Here is a 19,719-nt window from a genome sequence, read left to right as displayed (position 1 = left end):
TCGGGGCTGCCTGCTCCCCCTGTCACCACCTCAGGGCTGCCTGTTCCTGTTCTCACCGGGGCTGCCTGTTCCCGCTCTCATTGCCTCGGGGCTGCCTGTTCCCTCTCTCACTGCCTCGGGGCTGCCTGCTCCCTCTCTCCCTACCTCGGGGCTGCCTGTTCCTGCTCTCACCGCCTCTGTGCTGCCTGTGCCCCCTCTTACTGCCTCTGGACTGCCTGTGCCCTCTCTCACTGCCTCGGGGCTGCCTGCTCTCCCTCTCACCACCTTGGGGCTGCCTGTTCCTGCTTTCACTGTCTCTTACAGATGTTGCCATGACAGGGTTGTGTGGTGTTGTGGTCGATGTTGTCCTGAAGGCTGGGTCGTTTACTGCGAACAATGGTCTGTTTAAGGTTTGGCAGTTGTGTGAAGGCCAGAAATGGAGACTTAGGGAAGATCTTGGCAAAGTGCTCATTGTCATCGATAATGTGTTAAAGGCTGTAATGCACATGACACAGTATCCCCACTCCAGGGAAGGGACGATCAATGGTATCCTATCGCTTGTATCCCCTGTCTGCCTTCTAAGGACATCATTACAATTTTTCACTGTGGCATGTCAGAACTGGCAATTGATGAGTTGAGAATCGTATCCCATTTTTATGAGGGTATCTTTCAACACCTTCAGGTGTCCATTACATTCTCCTCATCCGAGCAGATCCTGTGTATGCATACGGCTTGTCCATAGGGGATAGATTTTTTGATATGTTAAGGGTGGAAGCTGGAAGTGCAACATTGTGAGATTGTCCATGGTCTTGCGATAGAGTGAGGTATTGAGGTGTATGGTCCTGATGGACACGCGTATGTCCAGGAATGAGACTGGTTCTAAAGAGTAGTACATGGTAAGACTGATAGTGGGATGAAATTGTTGATATCACTATATAGTTCTTTGAGTAATTGCTCACAATAAATCCAAAGGAAAAATATATCGTCATTGTATCTGGGGTGCAGCATTGGCCAATCAATTGAAACCTGCATATCCTTTCTATCTGATTAAGGATTTAACAGGAGGGAATTAGCCAGCCAATTTAGGGATATTAAATACATTTGCATCTGTTATGTAATCCTTTGATCTTTTACTTATAAATTCTGCATCTTGACGCTTCCCCTCTCATTGCATTTGAAGAAATGGCAATGCTCTGAAAGCTTGTGTGTTCAATTAAACCTGTTGGACTATTAACCTGGTGTTGTATGATTTTTGACGTTGTCCCTGCCCTTCGAGGTGGTATAGTTCCTGGGTTTGGAAGATGCTTCTGAAGGAGCCTTGGTGAGTTACCTGCCACTGTACGTCAATGCTAGATGGAGTGAATATTGAATGTGGTGGATGGGGTGCCAGGCAATTGGGTTGCTTTGTCCTGGGTGATGTTGTTCGAGTTAAGTGTTGTTGGAGTGCCACTGAACCAGGGATATGAAAAGAAATTCCATATCCTGCTTGGCATGTGCCTTATGGATTGTGGGCAGGCTTTGGAGAGTAAGGAAGTGAATTCTTCACTACAGATTTCCTAACCTCTGAGTTACTCTTGAAGCCACAATATTTATGTGGTGGATCTCATTTGGATTTTGAACAATGGGAACATCCTGGATGTTGATAGAAGGGGTATCAGTGATGATGCTGCCATTGAATGTCAAAGGACAATGGTTAGATTCACTCTTCTTGGAGATGGTTGTTGTCTTGCACTTGCGTGGCTGAAGATGGTTGCAAAAGCTTTAGATTTATCATTTGCACCGGTTCTCTGAAGGCTGCCCAAGTCGAGGAGGTGAAATACCATAATTACAACCACAGTGGTTACCACTGTCTTCATGTGCGGTTGATGTGTGACCACATTAAGAAAACTGATCTTAGCGAATGCCCGTTACCCTGGGAGTACTCTTAAAGATTTTATTCTGTGACAGTCAATATTCTTTAACTCCCTGAGGATGTCAAAGCAGATAGCAGGATGGCGGCTTGGATACCAGGAGCATCTTGCTGTACATAGCTCATTACCATCCTCCACTGGCTTAAAGCCACAATGCCAAGTCAAAGGCCATTCAATAAAAGCTTTGGAGACACTCACAACTCTACAGAGCAGCTGTCAGTCTGCAAAGGCAGAGATACGGTGACGATTGTTGCTCAGAGGGAATCCCCTGAGATCCAGAATATGGAGAGTAAGAGGGGGAGGTAGGAAAGATACCACACGCAGCTTCACAGAGTGCATGAGATTGCATTATGAAGCATTGTATTGGTTAAAAAGAGCTTTCCACCATGAATATGAACCCACCATCCCCTAATGGTACATTCATTTCAGACTTCTCATCACCGAGCCCCTTTAGCCAAAATCACTCAGTAAAGGCCACAAGCAAAACAGCTGCACTCAATAATTTTATCCAGCAATACATCAACAGTAATACAAAGGTTAACAAAACTAATCATGATTGCACATACTCGTAGACCCTGTCTTGCAGGCACCCCTGCTAATCAAGGGCTCAGGTATAGTGCTCTCCCATAGCTGCAGCATGGCCAGTGCAATGAATTTCACTGAAGGAAAATGCATATGGCCTTACAAGATAGCCTTTGGCCTAAAGGATAAGCCATAGAGTGTCAGAGCCTTATAGCATGGAGACAGGCCCTTTGGCCCAAACAGGTCCATGCCAACCAAAATTTCCATCTATGCTAACCCTATTTCCCTGCACTCGGCCCATAGTCTTCTAAACCTTTCCTATCCATGTATTTGTCCAAATGGCTTTTCAATGTTATTAATATACCCGCCTCAACCACTTCCGCTGGCAGCTCATTCCATACGTATACCACCCTAATGTGTAAAAAAGTTTCCCCTTAGGTTCCCATGTATTCTTTGTCCTCTTACCGTAAACTGATGCCTTCTAATCCTCGATTCCCCAACCCTGGGAAAAGGCTGTGTGCGTTCACCCTATCCATGCCTCTCATGATCTTTACGCTTTTATAAGGTACCCCCTCAGACTCCTCCGCTCTGAAAAAAAGCCCTAGCTTGCCCAACCTCTCCCTATAACTCAGTGCCTTGAGTCTTGGCAGATTCGTTGTAAATCTCTGCTGCACTCTTTCCAGTTTAATAACATCCTTTCTATGGGAAGGTGACCAAAGCTGAACGCAACACTCCAAGTGCGGCCTCCCCAGTGTCCTGTACAACTGCAACATAACTTCCCAACTTCTGTACTCAGTGTTCTAACTGTTGAAGACCATTGTGCCATACGCCTTCTTCACTGCCCTGTCTACCTGTGGCTCCACTTTCAGATGAGCATGTACCTGAACTCCAAGATCCTTCCTTTCCACTACTTTCCTTTAGGCCCTACCATTCACCATGAAACGCTTACCTTGATTTGACTTTCCAAAATGCAGCGCCTCGCACTTATCTATATTGCACCCCATTTGCCATTTCTCAGCCCACTTCCCCAGCTAATCAATATCCTACTGCAATTTCTGACAACTTTCCTCACTGTCCATGATACCGCCACTTTTAGTGTCATCCACAAACTTACTAACTTGGGGCGGCACAGTGGCTCAGTGGTTAGCACTGCTGCCTCACAGCACCAGGGACTCAGGTTCGATTCCACCCTCAAGCAACTGTCTGTGTGGAGTTTGCACATTCTTCCCATGTCTGAGTGGGTTTCCTCTGAGTGCTCCGCTTTCCTTCCACAGTCCAAAGATGTGCAGGCTAGATGGATTGGCCATGAAAATTTGCGTATAGTGTTCAGGGGTGTGTAGATTAGGTCGGCTATAGGGGGATGGGTCTGGGTAGGATACTCTTGAGTCAGTGTGAACATGATGGGCCGAAGGGCTTGTTTCCACATTGTATGGATTCCATGATTCTATAACTAAATGCCTTGTACCTTGTCCTCCAAATCATTGATATAGATCACAAACAGCAATGGGCCCAGCACTGAGTCCTGAGACACACCATGAGTCATAGGCCTCCAGTCTGACAAGCATCTTTCCACTATTACTCTCTGCTTCCTACCACAAGCCAATTTGCCAGCTGCCCCTGGATTCCATGCAGTCTAATCTTCCAGAGCAGCCTACCATGTGGAACCTTATCAAAGTCCTTACTAAAATCCATTTAGACTATATCCATTGCCCTGCCCTCAACTACATTCCTGGTCACTTCATGAAAGAACTGTAACTGTAACTGGGCACGATCTCCCACACGAAGCCACGCTGACTGCTTCTAATCAAACCCTGTCTTTCTAAATACCTGTACATCTTATCCCTCAGAATCTTCTGAAGTAACTTAGCTACTACAGATGTTAAGCTAATAAAATGTGAGGCTGGATGAACACAGCAGGCCAAGCAGCATCTCAGGAGCACAGCTTTTGTGCTCCTGAGATGCTGCTTGGCCTGCTGTGTTCATCCAGCCTCACATTTTATTATCTTGGAATCTCCAGCATCTGCAGTTCCCATTATCACAGATGTTAAGCTTACTGGTTTGTAATTCCCAGATTTTTTCTTTGCAGCCTCTCTTGAATAAGAAGGCTAACACTGATGCAAATGTATCAGCCAGAGACCCTGCAATTTACTCCCCTCCTGCCTGGATGAGTGCAGCTCCAACAACACTCAAGAAGCTTGACACCATCCAGGACAAAGCAGCCAGCTTGATTGGCACTACATCCACAAACATCCATTCCCTCCACCATCGATGCTTGGTAGCAGCAGTGTATGCTATCTACAAGATGCACTGCAGAAATTCACCAAAGATCCTCGGGACAGGCAATAAATGCTGATCAGCCAGCAGCAATGCTAACTTCCCGTGAGTGAATTTAAAACAAAAAGCAGTTAGGGAATGAAGTTGATGGCCAGACAGATTTCTCACTATTTAGTTGGATCACACCTTCAAGATGGGATTTCTTGCACATCATAAAATGTTAAATCAGAAACAGTTCTGAGGAAGGGTCACCAGACCCGAAACATTAACTCTGATTTTTCTTCACAAGTGCTGCCAGACCTGTTGAGCTTTACCAACAATCTCTACTTTTGTTGCTGAATTACAGCATCTGCAGTCCTTTCGGTTTTTTCTAAAGCTTTAAATGCTTTGTGTTTGTGTGTATTTGTCCACACCTGACCACAAACCTGACTGACAGATTTGCTAACCATCAGTTTGCAAACTACCTTTGGGAAGGTACCAAGCTGGTTTACATCCCAGGAGCAGAAAGCTTTTGCAAATTTTGGAGGGTAAGGATCAGTGATTGGGCGGATCATGAATTAACCGGGGAGTGGGGTTTTGGGAAGTTCTTGTCAGCAGCACTGTTAATTTTACATTAACCAGCAGTGTTTATTGTACAATTTCAGATAGTGGGTATTCATTAAGTCGCCTGTGCTCATGTATACATCTTAACATGTATGAGAGAAAGTTGAAAAGACGTTCTTGTTTTGGAAGTGCACATAATAGCAGGTTCATCACCACCATCATTCAGCAAAAAATGGGAAAATCACAGCCCAAGTAGATAGAGAGAGTGCTAGGAGTTACTGCGGCACCGTGATAGTGTCCTTACATCTGGACAAAAACACCTCGGTACAAATCCCACCTCTCCAAAGGTGAGTAGTAACATCTCTGAGCAGGTTGATTATAAAATATACAGAAAGTTTGAAGAAGTTGGTGTCGAGAAAGGTGTTTGGTGAGATCTTGAGGGGAGGTTGCGTTTACCAGTTGGGTCCTCCTGGCCCTCAGGCAGTGCTATAATGGCACATGCCTCATTGATCCCTTTGTGTCTTTTTTATCTGTCATATTTCTTGAGGAACATAAGAAGGATGAAGGTATACGGTCTTTGTAAATTACTTCAACAAATTACTTCAACTAAACCACTAAACCACTAAAATCCCTGCATCTTCTGGGAAAAAAAAGCTTTTCAAAAGTATCTGAATGGACATTCCAAATGGACGACTTTTAAAATCTCATTGCTAAAACACTGAATAGGATGTATAGCATCTCAACATGTTGACTTCTTATTTAAAGAATTAGGTTCACAGTGGCTCAGTGGTTAGCACTGCTGCCTCAGAGCACCGGGGCCCTGCTTTAGATTCCTGAGTGACTGTCTGTGTGGAGTTTGCACATTCTCCCCATGTCTGCATGGAATCCTCCCACAGTCCAATGATGTGCAGTTTAGGTGGATTGGCCATGCTAAATGCAGCATTATTGGAATAGGGTGAGGGGCTGGGTCTAAGTGGGATGCTCTTCGAAGGGTCAGGGCAAACCCGATGGCTCGAATGGCCTCTTTCCATATTTTAGGAAGTCCATGATTCTAAGTCTTTCATCCATCCTTAAATGAATCATTGATCATTAAGCTGAACTATACATCCTGAATAAAAAAGCATAATTTTCAAAACTCATCTGTTAACTGGATATTTCTTAAATCTGTCAACATTGTAAACTCATCTCAAATAAAAGTTTAACCTAACTTAAATTTCCTGAAGTGACCAAAACTAAGTCTGTTCCTTTTGGATGGATCTTGTAATTTTATGTAGCCTGATTAATATACTGTGGCAAACCAGTAAAAGTGCAGATGGACAAAGTCCCCATCCTAATCATTGAATGGGAATTTGAAGCACTTGGCTGAATGTGTCCATAATATGGGTGACTTATAGACTTGTGGAATTGAAGGAGGGCAGTCAACTCATTATGTCCATGCCAGCCCACAAAGATCTGACTACAATATTACCGTTTTCAAGCTTTTGGTTGATAATCATGGTGGCTATGGCAATGCAAGTTAATATCTAAATAATGCTCAAATGTTAAAAGAGTTTCTGACTCAACCATCCTTTCAAACAATGAGCTCCAGTCTCCAGTAATCCTTTGGGTGAAAACATCTCTTCTTAAATCCCCTCTTAATCTTCTGTTAATGAAAAAATTGCCCTCCTATCCACCTTAACTATGCCCTTCATAATTTTATTCACCTTCTCAGGTCCTTTCTAAACTTTTGCTGCTCTGAAGGAAGCGACCATGGTCAGTTTAAACTTCCCTTGTGACTTAGACCTTCTAGCCTTTTGTGGTATTCTGAAATAATGCCTGGCTCAGCTTGTACAGAGGATAAAAATGAGTTTTTACCATTTAAATTACTGTTATCTTATTGTACTTTTGTTTGTTTCAAGCACTTTTTAGCTCATCTACTCCATTTTGCTTGTGACTTCTTTAACATTGTTAAATTGTGAGGATTGTCATATAGTCACAGAGCTGTACAGCTCGGAAATAAACCTTCAGTCCAACTCATCCATGCCGACCAGGTATTCTATGTTTACCTTTTTTTAAAAGATGAGGATCATTGAATCCCTGCAGTGTGGAAACAGGTCTTTTGGCCCAACAAGCCCACACCGACCCTCAGAACATCTCACCCAGACCCATCCCCCTATAACCCACCTAATCTACACATCCCTGAATGCTACGGGCAATTTAGGAAGGTCAATCCACCTAACCTGCACATCTTTGGACTGTGGGAGGAAACTGGAGCACCCGCAGGAGATGCACACAGACACAGAGAGAATGTGCAAACTCCACACAGACAGTTGCCCGAGGGTGGAATCAAACCCTGGTCCCTAGTGCTGTGAGGCAGCAGTGCTAACCACTGAGCCACTGTGCCACTCTAAACATTGTCCCATTTGCCAGCATTTGGCCTGTACCCCTCTAAACCCTTCTCATTCATATACCCATTCAGATGCCTTTTAAATGTTGTAATTGTGCCAGCATCCATTGCCTCTGCTGACAGCTTATTTAAACACCCACCACCCTCTGCCTCTTAGGTCCCTTAAAATCTTTCCCTTCTCACCTTAAACCTATGCAGTCTAGTTTTAAACTCCCCTAACCTCAGGAAAAGACCTTGACTATTCGCCCTATCCATGCCCTTCATAATTTTATAGTGACAAATGTTTCTACTATATCTGATTAGCTTCCTTTCATTCAATACCTCACAGATCACCAACTACATCTGGTGAAAAAGTGGAATATAGAAACACTATATTTAGATAACCAAGAGCTAAGAACTTGTACAGTAAGAATGTTGCATATTTGGATTGTATCTTTTGGCTTATAAATTAACTATACTTTGATTTTTTTTCTTGTTAGCTTGTTCAGACATGCTATTACACACCTCTGGATTAACGGGGCCTGGAATCCAGGCTTCCTAGCTCAGAATTAAACTGTTGCCTTAAAATTACGCAGCATGAAAGGGGTCATGTGACCTGTGCTGGAACCTGTCAGACAGTAGGCTGCACAGTTAGATCCTTAGACATCAGAAGATACACAGATTGTTTCACGGCAGATCATAATATTTGGAGACAATACCAGCAGGGTACCAAGCATACTATGAATGGGCTTTGTCTCCCAAAGCCCCAGAAATATGATTTGGCTATAAAACCTGAAACAATAATACTGTAGTTTCGACATTAAGATTATGAGAGTTAAATAAGGCTGGAAGATTAGCCAAGTTTTAAGTTAAAGCAGCATGTTGCAGAACCTACTTAGGAATGGGCTACTTAACATCTAGTAATTGGTGATGAGGTAAAATTAATAAGAGCACTCATAGTTAAGGATCCTCTGGAGGTAGCAGTCATAATGTAATAAAATTTCAACTTCAGTTTGAGAGAAATCAACTCAGGTGTCCTCAACTCAAATATGGTCAATTACAATATATAAAGAAAGAGTTACAACATAGAACAGTATAACACAGCAACAGGCCCTTCAGCCCACAATGTTGTACAGAACCTGAATCCAAATTAAACTAATCCCTTTTCCCTGCCATTGGTCTATATCCCAAACTAATCTCTTTTCCTTGCCCTTGGTCCATATCCCTCTATTCCTTGCAAATTCATGTGCTTATCTAAAAACACCCCTGTTGTATCTGCTTACACCATCGCCCCTGGCAGTGTATTCCAGACTCCTTGTCTAAAAAAACCTGACATCACATCTTCTTTGAAGTTTACTTCTCTCACTGTAAATGCATGCCCCTTAATATTAGACATTTCAAGCCTGGAAAAAGATTCTGACCATCGAGCCTATCTATGCATCTCATAATTTCACACACTTCAATCAAGTCTCCCCTCAACTCTGCTGCTCCAGAGAAATCAAAGAGTTGTCTGAAATCTGCTGGGAAATCAAAAGGGAAAATCAGTGGAATGGCAAACATTTAAGCAGCTATTTCATAATGCTCAGCAAAAAGCTTCTTTTCTGGTTAAAAATTACAACTCAATGAGAAAATTGAGCCATCTGCTACTAATAAAGGTGGTCAAGCAGAGTATCTAATCAAAAACTATGGTATATAAATTGTTGAAAACTAATGGTAGGCCGGAGAATTTTTTCTGACACTAGTAGTCAGGACCCAATCAAAATGTAAAACTCTCAGTAAATAATGGGGTTAGTATCTTTAAGGATACTATGCCTAATGCCTAATCAGTAGCCACTGCTGCCAACATAAAGTAGTTGTTGAAGGAAGTTTAAAAACGTCACTTTAAATTCACACATGTGCAAGTGATATTCCATCTAGTTGGTGGTATTGGTCACTTGCTTGTCAGTATACAATCCTTTCTATTAACTGAATTAGTCTTTTGCCATTTCTGTCCATTTCTACTTCCACGACCTTTAAAAGTTACTGTCTAAACCTGCAAAACTCTCAATAGCTCTGATCAATTTAATTTCACAAGTGGCTGTCTAACAAATTCCTCACCCATGAAAGCTTTTTGCTTGTGAACCTTTGCTTCAATTTGTTGTAGTCTATTTGCCTGTTACATGGGTGGCAGATGGCAGTGCATACCTGAAGATGAAAGGAAATGTATCAGCATTATGATCACCCTGGAAAAAATGGACTGCAGTTTACCGTAGACCTGCCAAGCCAACTTGAGTATGGGTTCGTTTTATGAAAAGCCCAGTGGGAAGGCAATATTGTGCAAGAAAATCTATTATCATTTCATATTGTGGTTGAGAGACTGTTGGGCACCTATTGTTAAGCACACTAAGTCATCACATATTGTTTTTGAACTGCAGCTCTGTAAAGGACTGCGCGAATCTGAAAAGCGGCATATGACGGATTAAAAATAATAATTGACTCAAGATTAATTTTGGGAACTGCCAGCAGCTGCCGAAAGGCTTCCAATTTTCATTTGTCTCCCTTGTTTGATGTCATGAATATCTGTTGATATTTATTTGCAGATGGCAGGATCTGAAACAGCTGTTTAGACAAGTTTCCCATTATTTCTCAACTGGGTTCAGCTTCCAGGATCCCTTAGATAGTCAGGTGTGCTAAGGGGTTAAGATAAAGCACATTTGAAATGTGTTCAATTAATAGTTACATTATATATGGAATAACTTATTGGGGAGATAGTAATGCAGTGGTAACTTCACTGGATTTGTATTCCAACAGCCCAGGCAGTGATCTGAGGAATGGATTCAAATTCCATTCAAAACTGGAGCTGGTGCAACTTAATTCTAGATGTATTAATTGAATTTGAAGTCTAGTGACCTTCTCTGGCCAGGGCAATGTGCTTGGTTCTTAAATATCCTCTACAGCAGCCTGGCAAGCTTAAGCACAATGATAGATCTGTTGCCTCTGAGTCAGAGAAATAGGTTTGAAGATCTGCCTCAGAAATTGAACATTTAATCTAATCAGGCAAGTTAGTGTGGAACTGAGGGCATAGACAGAGCCTCTATATAATGACTCATCTCAAAGACAATACTTAAGATAGTAAAAGAAAATTAATTGTATTTATAGTGAGCTTTTCATAACCATTGGATGTCCTAAAGCACTTTACAGCCATTGGAATTCTTTGGAAATGTAGTCACTGTTGTGGATTTTATACACGGCAAAGTCCCTCGATTATCAATATGATAATGATTACAGAATATGTTTGTTCTGCAATGCTGATTGAGAGGTAAATGTTTTACAGAATGTCATAAATAACTCAGCTCTTCTTCAAAGTAATCCCATAGGATCTTTTGCATCCCTCAATGTAGAACTCAGCATCTAAAAGACAGCAGCTGTCGGTCCATGTGGCACTCCTTCAGTAATGTACTGAAGAGTTCATGGAAATTTTTGTACACAAGCCCTGATATTGGACTTGAAACCAGACTCTTGTGACTCATGCAAACATGCTGCCAATCGGGCAGCATTCTCTCTGACAGTGAACTTGTGCTAACCTGAGACTCATACTACCCTCTCAAAATCCCATGGTACGAAGAGTAGGGAAGTTGTGTCCTGGACAATAGTTATTCCTCAGTTGAGTTCAGATGCAATACAGAGTGCCACATGAGTGTTTCCTGAGGTGTGCTGTATAAAAACTTGCAGATGGACAAAGTCCCCATCCTAATCATTGAATGAGAATTTGATGCACTTGGCTGAATGTGTCAATAATATGGGTGACTCATAGACTTATGGAATTGTAGACATTACAGCACAGAGGAGGGCAGTCAATTCATCATGTCCATGCCAGGCCACAAAGATCTGACTACAATATTACCGTTTTCAAGCTTTTGGTTGATAGTTATGGTGGCTATGGCAATGCAAGTTAATATCTAAACAATGCTCAAATGTTAAAAGAGTTTCTGATTCAACCATCCTTTCAAACAATGAGCTCCAGTCTCCAGTAACCCTTTGGGTGAAAACATCTCTTCTTAAATCCCCTCTTAGTCTTCTGTTAATGGAAAAATTGCCCTCCTATCCACCTTAACTATGTCCTTCATAATTTTATTCACCTTCTCAGCTGTGTTCATCCAGCTTCACACTTTGTTATCTTGGATTCTCCAGCATCTGCAGTTCCCATTAACCCTTAAATCATGTTTTTTTTAAGGGTTCATGTGTATTGCTGTTACTGGCATGTGGTTCCACTGAATCATTCCAAAGTCATTTGTTGCGACTGTGGTAGCTGCTTTTTTGCGCTTTTTCTGTTGTTGGTTTGTTCTGTATCTCTAAGTCTGATGGTTAATGTATTCAGTGTAGGTGGTACAGTCAGCCACCTGCAGATGAGAAACAGCTTGTCCAGTTGGGTGTACATGCCTATGTTGTGATGGCTTAACTGGTCTTTCACTTTCACTGCGTTGGTTTGAGGTGACAGCTGCAGGTCCCACATTGCCATTTGGGCTGGCTTTTGTTGAGATTGTCTGCTGACTGGCTTTCCAACTCTGGCAGAGGTTTAGCAATCTTGTTGAAATGAAAGTCAACATTCTGCCATTTCAAACTTGACTTTTTCACTGACTTGTTACTACTTCAGGCTTCAGTAGCTTTTTTGTCATTGGTTGCTTGCGTGTGACATGATGTCAGTCTTTATACTAGGCTACTGTCCATTCTTTTTATATATATATGTTTCTCCTCTCAAGGATTACCTCAATATCTCTATGATTCCTTTGGCGATTTTCACTGCCACCTCAGTCTTTCCATTTGATTGGGAATAGTATGAAGATAATGTGTTGTATTGAAATTCCCAGATGTTAATGAAGCAACTCAATTCTTCACTCATGAACAGAGGATCTACTGTCACTCATGACAATGTTGGAAATACCAAAATGACTGAAGTGTACTCTAAGACATTCAATAGTTCAGCACTAGTCATTGAAGTCAACTGATCCGCCTCTTAGTACACAGATTAGTCGTCTACAAGGACATGATAATCAGTTCTTACAAGTGTGAAGAGATCTCCTTCCAGCTTCATCCATTGTCTGTCCACGATGTTATATGCCGTCAGTTCTTTCTAGCTTTCTTATCTTGGCATTCATGATAAACACTGAACTGACTGATGTGTTCCTTGATTTCATCGGTGATGTTCAGCCAGTAGAACACACCTCTTGCCTTCATCAGACTTGATTCAGTTCCATTGGGGTTTGCATGGATGCACTTTATCATCTTTCCACACAACTTCTTTGAGAAAATTATTTCCTTTATACAATACGCAATCTTGGGTTGTCAACTCAAGTCGCTATATCCAATAAGCTCTTATTGTAAAAGATACATGCTTAATGCTCTCTGGCATTCCTTTTGTTACTACTTCTTGCAATGATCGAAGATTTGCATCTTGTTGAATAGTTTGCTTGATTTAAGAAATGTGCTTGGCCGTTTCATTCAATGCCTTTGCTGAATTGATTGTGATAACATTTTATGTTGAGCTGATGTGATACTTCAAAAGTCAGAAAACCTCTGCTCACCTATCAGCTTGACTGAACCATCTTGTTACATGGTTGACAGTGATTCATCAATATCTTCAACCAGTAATTCTCCGGTGGTCATCTTTCCTGCTTGTTGTGCCACTTTTTGGCCTTTTTGGACAAAATCATTCAGCTTTTTTGCAGTGAACATTGGTTTTCTGATGCTGATCATGCTGCCTTCTTTTGAGCAGTGTTTGTGTAGTATTTGCATCCTGCCCTGTGATTGCTGTAGCCTGGAGCATGTGTTAGCATACTGCAAGACCTGTTCTGCTCTGTCCTGACCTGAATCTGCTCTGGCAGTAGATTCACAACTTTGGCATTTCCTTTTTTTAGAAGTGGTAGTTCTGCAGTTGTGCTTTTTAATTCAGCACTGGGCACTCACCTCAATGCCTCTTCTGACGCCATGTTTCCAATGTACAACAAAGTAGTTTGTTAAACATGAGAACTTTATTGAAGTGAAGTTTAAGAAGACCATCTACGGTGTGTGCATCATCTGAGAGGTCACATGACAGTAGCAGGCTGGTACCGTCGTGTGTCAACACAGACAGTTCCTCCAAGATTATATTTCAAGCCAAACACATTCCTATTAAACAAGGAAATCAAAGGTTGTTGGAGGTAGAGATCAGTATGGAATTTGAAACACAAATGGATTTGTCATTCTTTTTTGAATTGTGGAGCAGGCTTGAAGGATTAAATGCATTACTTCTATATTATATGTTTCACGTGGTCTTGTTTGAGAATGCAATGGGATCTGTTAGTTCTGCTTCAAGAATTAACACCAGCAACTGTTCTTGCTAATTAAGTGCAAGAAGGAGCTTTTGTAAGATAGAAGGATTGTTAGACAATTCCAAAATTTACAGAAGGAAGTCTGGAGATAATCACACTCCTGTAGAAAATACTGCTTTAAATTTATTTGGCAAGTTATGTCAATATTAGTGGCCCGACCCAAACAGTTCAATATGAATAGGTATTTCCTTAAATAGAAGCAGACAATAGTTGGTTTGTGAGAATGTGAAAGCAAAAATATATGTCAATATTTTGCATAGGGCCTGTCATCAGGACTGAATGAGCATTGATATTTTAGCATGACTTCCTCTTTCAGATTTCCTTGCTTGCCCAGTATCTCTGATTTTAATTTATTACTTCAAATATTGCAGCTTTTTTAAAAAATCAGTTCTTTCATCGATGCACTATCTGGGTTGAAACATTCTAGTGTAACTTTAGCAGGACAGCATTCTAGATTTCTAAATAAAGTTGGTTTATAAAAGATATCAGTCTCTTAGCTTGCGGTGCCACACTTTTGCTACTGGTGTGACATCTGATTTGTCTTTATTTGAGTCTAAACTGGTTCATCATATAATGAAGTGTTTTTTATCTTCCACTTTAATTCTTAAATCAAATACAGTTGCATCCTCTCAATTATATACTTTGATCAAAGTTTTGGCACAGACCTGTAGCTAGGTGACACCATCAGTGGAGTCTCTGATGAAGCTATGTTATTCTGCTCCACTTGGAATTTATACTGTTTGGTCTGTTATGGTGAGTACTGTCACTTCCGGTTTTGATCAATGTGGGTTTGTATATGGGGTCCAATTTTATATGTTTTTTTGATTGTATTATGGGTGGAGAACAATACCTCTAGAAATGCCCATCCATGTCCAATATGGCTTACAAAATACTATGCAACGACTGTCAGAAACATTACATGAAGTAGACCAGAAGGAAACTAGATATTAGAAGAGATGAACATTAGCTAGCAGCAAAATGGCACAACAAACTCTCCGTTGCATTGGTACACTCAGGCAATGAAGACCATTAGTTTAAGTGCGACAAGATAACCATAGTAGCCCAAGCCAAACAGAAACACACACGGTGACGAAACATCTGAACAAGAACAAGCCAGCTCAACGAGCAAGTCAACAACCTGTGTACTTTGACGGCCATACACCGGTTTTATATAATGCAGTATTAACCTAGGGTAAGAGTTGCTCGGATAAATCTAGATGTATATTGCCATGTGTTAATTAAATTCTTCATTCACAAATTGACATCAAAGGAATGATTTATGTAAAGTTACAGAGCGTCAGCTGGAGTGGGTCAGTGTTATTGCTAAGGACTAGATACTTCATGTAAAATGGAGAACAACAGTAATGGCCATGGGCACTTTTTTCCTTTCTAAAGATGTTTAAAGCGTCATCATTTAAAGAACTGAAAGTTGGATAAGTTTAGCGTTTTTCCATAAACTTGAATGTTTTGCATTGATAACAGAAGTGTCCGCAGTATAGCAGAGTTTTGCAGTCCTGGATTAATCTCACTTCCTTAATCTGTGATAAGGAGTTCTCTGTTTCAGTTCCATGGAAGCACCAATCATACATGTTATCCATTTTCCACAGGAGGATGTGCAACCACTGGTTATTTTTTTTCCCTTCAGATGTGGTCAATGCTGTCAAAACAAGTTTAATTGACAGTTTCCACATACCTTGAGAAAATGCTGGACTTTCTGCTTTAAGCACATTGAAGTCTTTGTGCTCCTACATGGTGTTCGGCAGTAAAATCAGGTGTTGACTCCATGATGGTGACAGAGTAGTGATGTGTGTCCAAGGCAGGATAGTGTGTTATTTGGAACAAGCGATGTTTGATGATCTTATTGCTCTTGCCTTTCGCATTGGTGCAAAGCTAGAAGTTTGGAGCTGGTGACACAGAAAACATAGAGGGCTGAATTATCCCAGCCCTGCAGTGGCAGAACCCAGAGGCCCATGAAAATAGATGATGATGGGATGGGATGTGTCCTTCATTTGCTCCCACCAGTGGGTCATATTTGCAGCTGTGAATGAGATTGGATCAGCTAGTGGGTCTTCAAAATCACTGAGCAGTAGCCCTCCTCAAATCACTATCATCTCCCCAACCCCCTTAACCTCCCACATGTAGAGGCCACCAGTCAATGGAGGCAGCGTCCCTGCAGCTTTCCAAGGGAAGCCGTCAGACCCTCAGGCATTGGAAAAACTGCTGCACTAAAAAATCATAACTCTGGCAGTGCTCCTTATTTAGGGAGCTTTCTCCCATCTGCCTGCTATTCCTCACACTTTCAATCCCGCTTACGTCGTTCAGTTGTAGCCAGTGATTGGGAATGGAGACACCTCTTCTTCGATGCTTCCAGCTCAAAGACCTGCTGCAGTATGTTTTGTGAATTGTACAAATTGCAGCCACAGTGGTGCTGGATGTAGTGAATCTCGAGCCAGTGTCTGGGAAACAGCATTAAACTGACTGGCCCAGTTAAACTCTGAGCAGCAATGTTGCTGGTGGGACATTTGGTGAAGGTGATGCCATAGAAGATCAGGAAAGTTGCTTGTGATTTTTTTGTTTTCTTTTTCAAAGTGGTTCCTGTTATATATTGGTAATCAGGATCTTGATGTTCCTACTCTTAAAAGGAATAAGAATGAGGGGGTACAAATTTGAAGTGATGTACAAAAGATACAAGGGTAATGTAAGAAAAATCCTTTTTGCGCAGCAAGTAGTTAGGGCATGGAATGCCCTGCTTGGAAAGGTGATGGAGGCAGGTTCAATGGAGACAATTAAGAGAAAATTGGATGATCATTTGGATATAAATAGTATGCAGGGATGTGGGGCAGAAGCAGGAGATTGGCACGAGGTAATGATGCTCATTTGAAGAGTCAGTGCAGGAGGCACGATGGGCCAAATGGCCTCCTTCTGCACCATACTGATTGTAAGATTCTGTGACTGGCTGTGGGAGTGTCCCTGACTGACTGTCATCACCCTTCACCTAGAAGTGCTCCAGTTTGACTTTCACATTGCATTAACTGCTGGCAGATGCTGCAGATCTGACACTGATGTAGCTGTGCCGCACATGATATGTCCATCCCAGATCTGACTGGTAGATTGACTGTTCGGTGTTCCCTAATGTGACAAATTCGCTCGGTTCTAAAAGGCAGTACAACCCTCAGGGGATGGCAGCTGGTAATTGAACACTGAAGACCTTGTGCCCTTAAAAAAGCAATGTGACTCATAGAGGAGTTGGCAGCCCATAAAATCAGTACTGAAGCCAGTGAGTGCAGGCTAAGAAAGCAATGCACAGTGGAAAAAGGCTGCGCATAAGTAAAAGTGAACGAGTCCTAAGAAATCAAGCTGAGAGCTGTAAGATTCATCCTGTAGTGATGTATGAGTATATGCCCTTGGATGCAAAGCAACATGACAGAACCTTGCAAGACATAGGTGCCCTTGAGCTTCAAAAGTAAATTGTTGGAAAGGGTGAAGTTGACCTGAGTCTGAGTTGGCCTGAGACCAGGCATGGTGATGTGACAAGGACGTTGTTCTGATGAAGCAGGAGCATGATGTTTGGGAAAGAGTTCATTCTACAAATATATAAAGCAGAGAAACACATTTTCTAAAAAAAAAACAATTTGATATTCTGCCTGCATGTACCTGAATTTGTTTTCGTCAAGATCAGAATTTGTGAAGGCATTTGGAATTTTAGCTCTCAGTAACAGTTTCTCAAAAACTGACCTAGGATTGCCTAAAAGGCAAACTCTTGTTAAGTCATTGATATTATCAGGAAAATGAGCACCATGGATATAGTAGAGGGAACCCAAGTGGTGTCTACTTCAAGAAGAAAAATACATGTTATTGTAACCATCTAAGGAGGTCAAATATGGTTTACCTAGTGCTGCCTATTATAAATTTTGATGAAATATTGATATGAATATGTGATGCCGACACAGCTGAAGCAGAAACATTGATTTGTCTGTGAAAAAAAAATTTACCTTTGACACCACTACTCCAAATATCCCACTTTCAAATGAAGGCCCATACTTTCAAACCAGTGCCAATTTTATCATTTTTCTATTCTACAGCTGGCCCTCCCAAGCATTATTGCTGTGTTTCCTTTCTTTTGTACTTTCATGGTTAAGTGAGCACTATTAATATGGCAAGCATTTGTTGAAAAGCCCTAACTGCCCTTGAACAAAGAAGTTTGTTAAGCCAATTAAGAGTTACCTACATTGCTATGCCTTCTGAGTCAGCTATATAGATCATTACCAGGTAAGGAAGGCAGATTTCCCTCTCTAAAGGACATTAATGAAGTAGATGGGACTTTGTACTCATTGAAGATAACATTCATGATCACCATTACTAAGCTTGACTGCCCTTTATATCCCAGATAATTACATTTATGTTCAATATTGCTGTGGTGAGATTTCAACCTGTGTCCCCAGAGTTTCAGGCCGGGGTTCTGGATTCCTAACCCGGTGACATTATCACTACACCATTAACGTAAATATTAATAATGCGTAACTATATAGTATGACACATCATCATCATTAACAAATGCTGTATGTTAAATTTCATCACAAATTCACGTAATCAAAGATCCCTCCCACCCTGGTTATACTCTCCTCCACCCTCTTCCATCAGGCAGAAGATATTAAAGTTTAAATACATGTACAAACTGATTCAAAACAGGTCATTTGGCAGTAAGTTAATAGAACTTCAGTAATGCTGAAGATGTTTTGAATGAATATGTGAATCTGGATTCTGTACATATTCTTATATTTAAATGTTGTTTATTTTGCAGGCTCTCATAAACTTTCTCCTCCAGTCAATCTGTCTTTGAAGTCACACAATTTTAAGACCATATTAACGTGGGCTGACGTAAATAAGACATCTGAAACAACAAACTTTACTGTCCAGTTCAGGGATTACCAGTGTGTATTGATTTTAATATTTAACTTGTTATAATTATTCCATATAGTTTGAAACTTCTCAATCTGAACATGATTTCCTTTACTTTTCCTTTATATACAGAACTGCTCAATGGCAGCTGTTCCCACCTTGTTCAAACATTGCTTTGTATCACTGCGATGTCACTGATGCTTTTAGTGTAAACCTTAGTACAGCAAATTCCTATTATGCCAAAGTCAAAGCGATCACAAAATTTGAAGAGTCGCAATTTGTTCTCACCAAGAGATTCAGTTTTCAACAGAACGGTAAGTAGATCTCATAGTTCAACAAAACTTCGGAAGGCTGAGCTATACAAGTCAGTGAAATGAACATGGATTGCATTTCTAGGAAATATAATAAGAAAAAGGAACTTCAGAATAAATGGACAAATATACAGAAAGGTAAGGGAATAGAATTAGTAGAGTTGCGCTTGTAGGGAACCTGCACAGACATGATGGATTGAATTGTCTCTTTCTGTGCTGTAGCCATTTCTTTCATTCTATTCTGCAATGATTGAGACCAGAAGATCCTCCAGTCTATGCAGCCTATGCCATAGGATTGTAAAACCATGTGCATAAGCATATATTCAGCCCTGATTCACCCACAAACCAACTCCCAGCTCCAAACTCTGCATTTCCAGGCAGTATCATTTTATGACAAATGAAACCCTTGATGAGGCTTCCAAAAAGACTGGTGGAGGTCTAGTTAATTCTAAGAAATCATGACATGATGACATCATTAATGCCATCAGATTAGCTTCCACTGGGGCAGTTTACATTATGTGCAGCTCAACCACAGAAGTGCAATGTCAGCAGCTGTGAGGGGAAGTCCT

At 41.2% G+C, this 19,719-nt stretch overlaps 1 protein-coding gene across 2 annotated transcripts in view; it reads left to right on the top strand.

Moving 5' to 3' along the window:
- Positions 1-19,719, top strand: part of ifnlr1 (interferon lambda receptor 1) — a 55,794-nt gene that overhangs the window by 23,760 nt on the left and 12,315 nt on the right. Inside the window, exons 1-3 of one of the 2 annotated variants that reach the window (XM_059645735.1) lie at positions 14,606-14,693; positions 18,742-18,871; positions 18,972-19,153. In XM_059645735.1, the coding sequence (XP_059501718.1) occupies positions 14,648-14,693; positions 18,742-18,871; positions 18,972-19,153 (358 nt within the window). In that variant the 5' untranslated portion in view covers positions 14,606-14,647. Of the gene's footprint in view, positions 1-14,605; positions 14,694-18,741; positions 18,872-18,971; positions 19,154-19,719 lie in introns of those variants that run through there. The other variant, XM_048531502.2, reaches the window with a different exon arrangement.

Source organism: Stegostoma tigrinum, chromosome 4, assembly GCF_030684315.1.
Source record: "Stegostoma tigrinum isolate sSteTig4 chromosome 4, sSteTig4.hap1, whole genome shotgun sequence".
Lineage (NCBI taxonomy): Eukaryota > Metazoa > Chordata > Chondrichthyes > Orectolobiformes > Stegostomatidae > Stegostoma > Stegostoma tigrinum.
The sequence above is the reverse complement of the archived record's forward strand: the minus strand, read 5'-3'. Positions and strand labels throughout refer to the sequence as shown.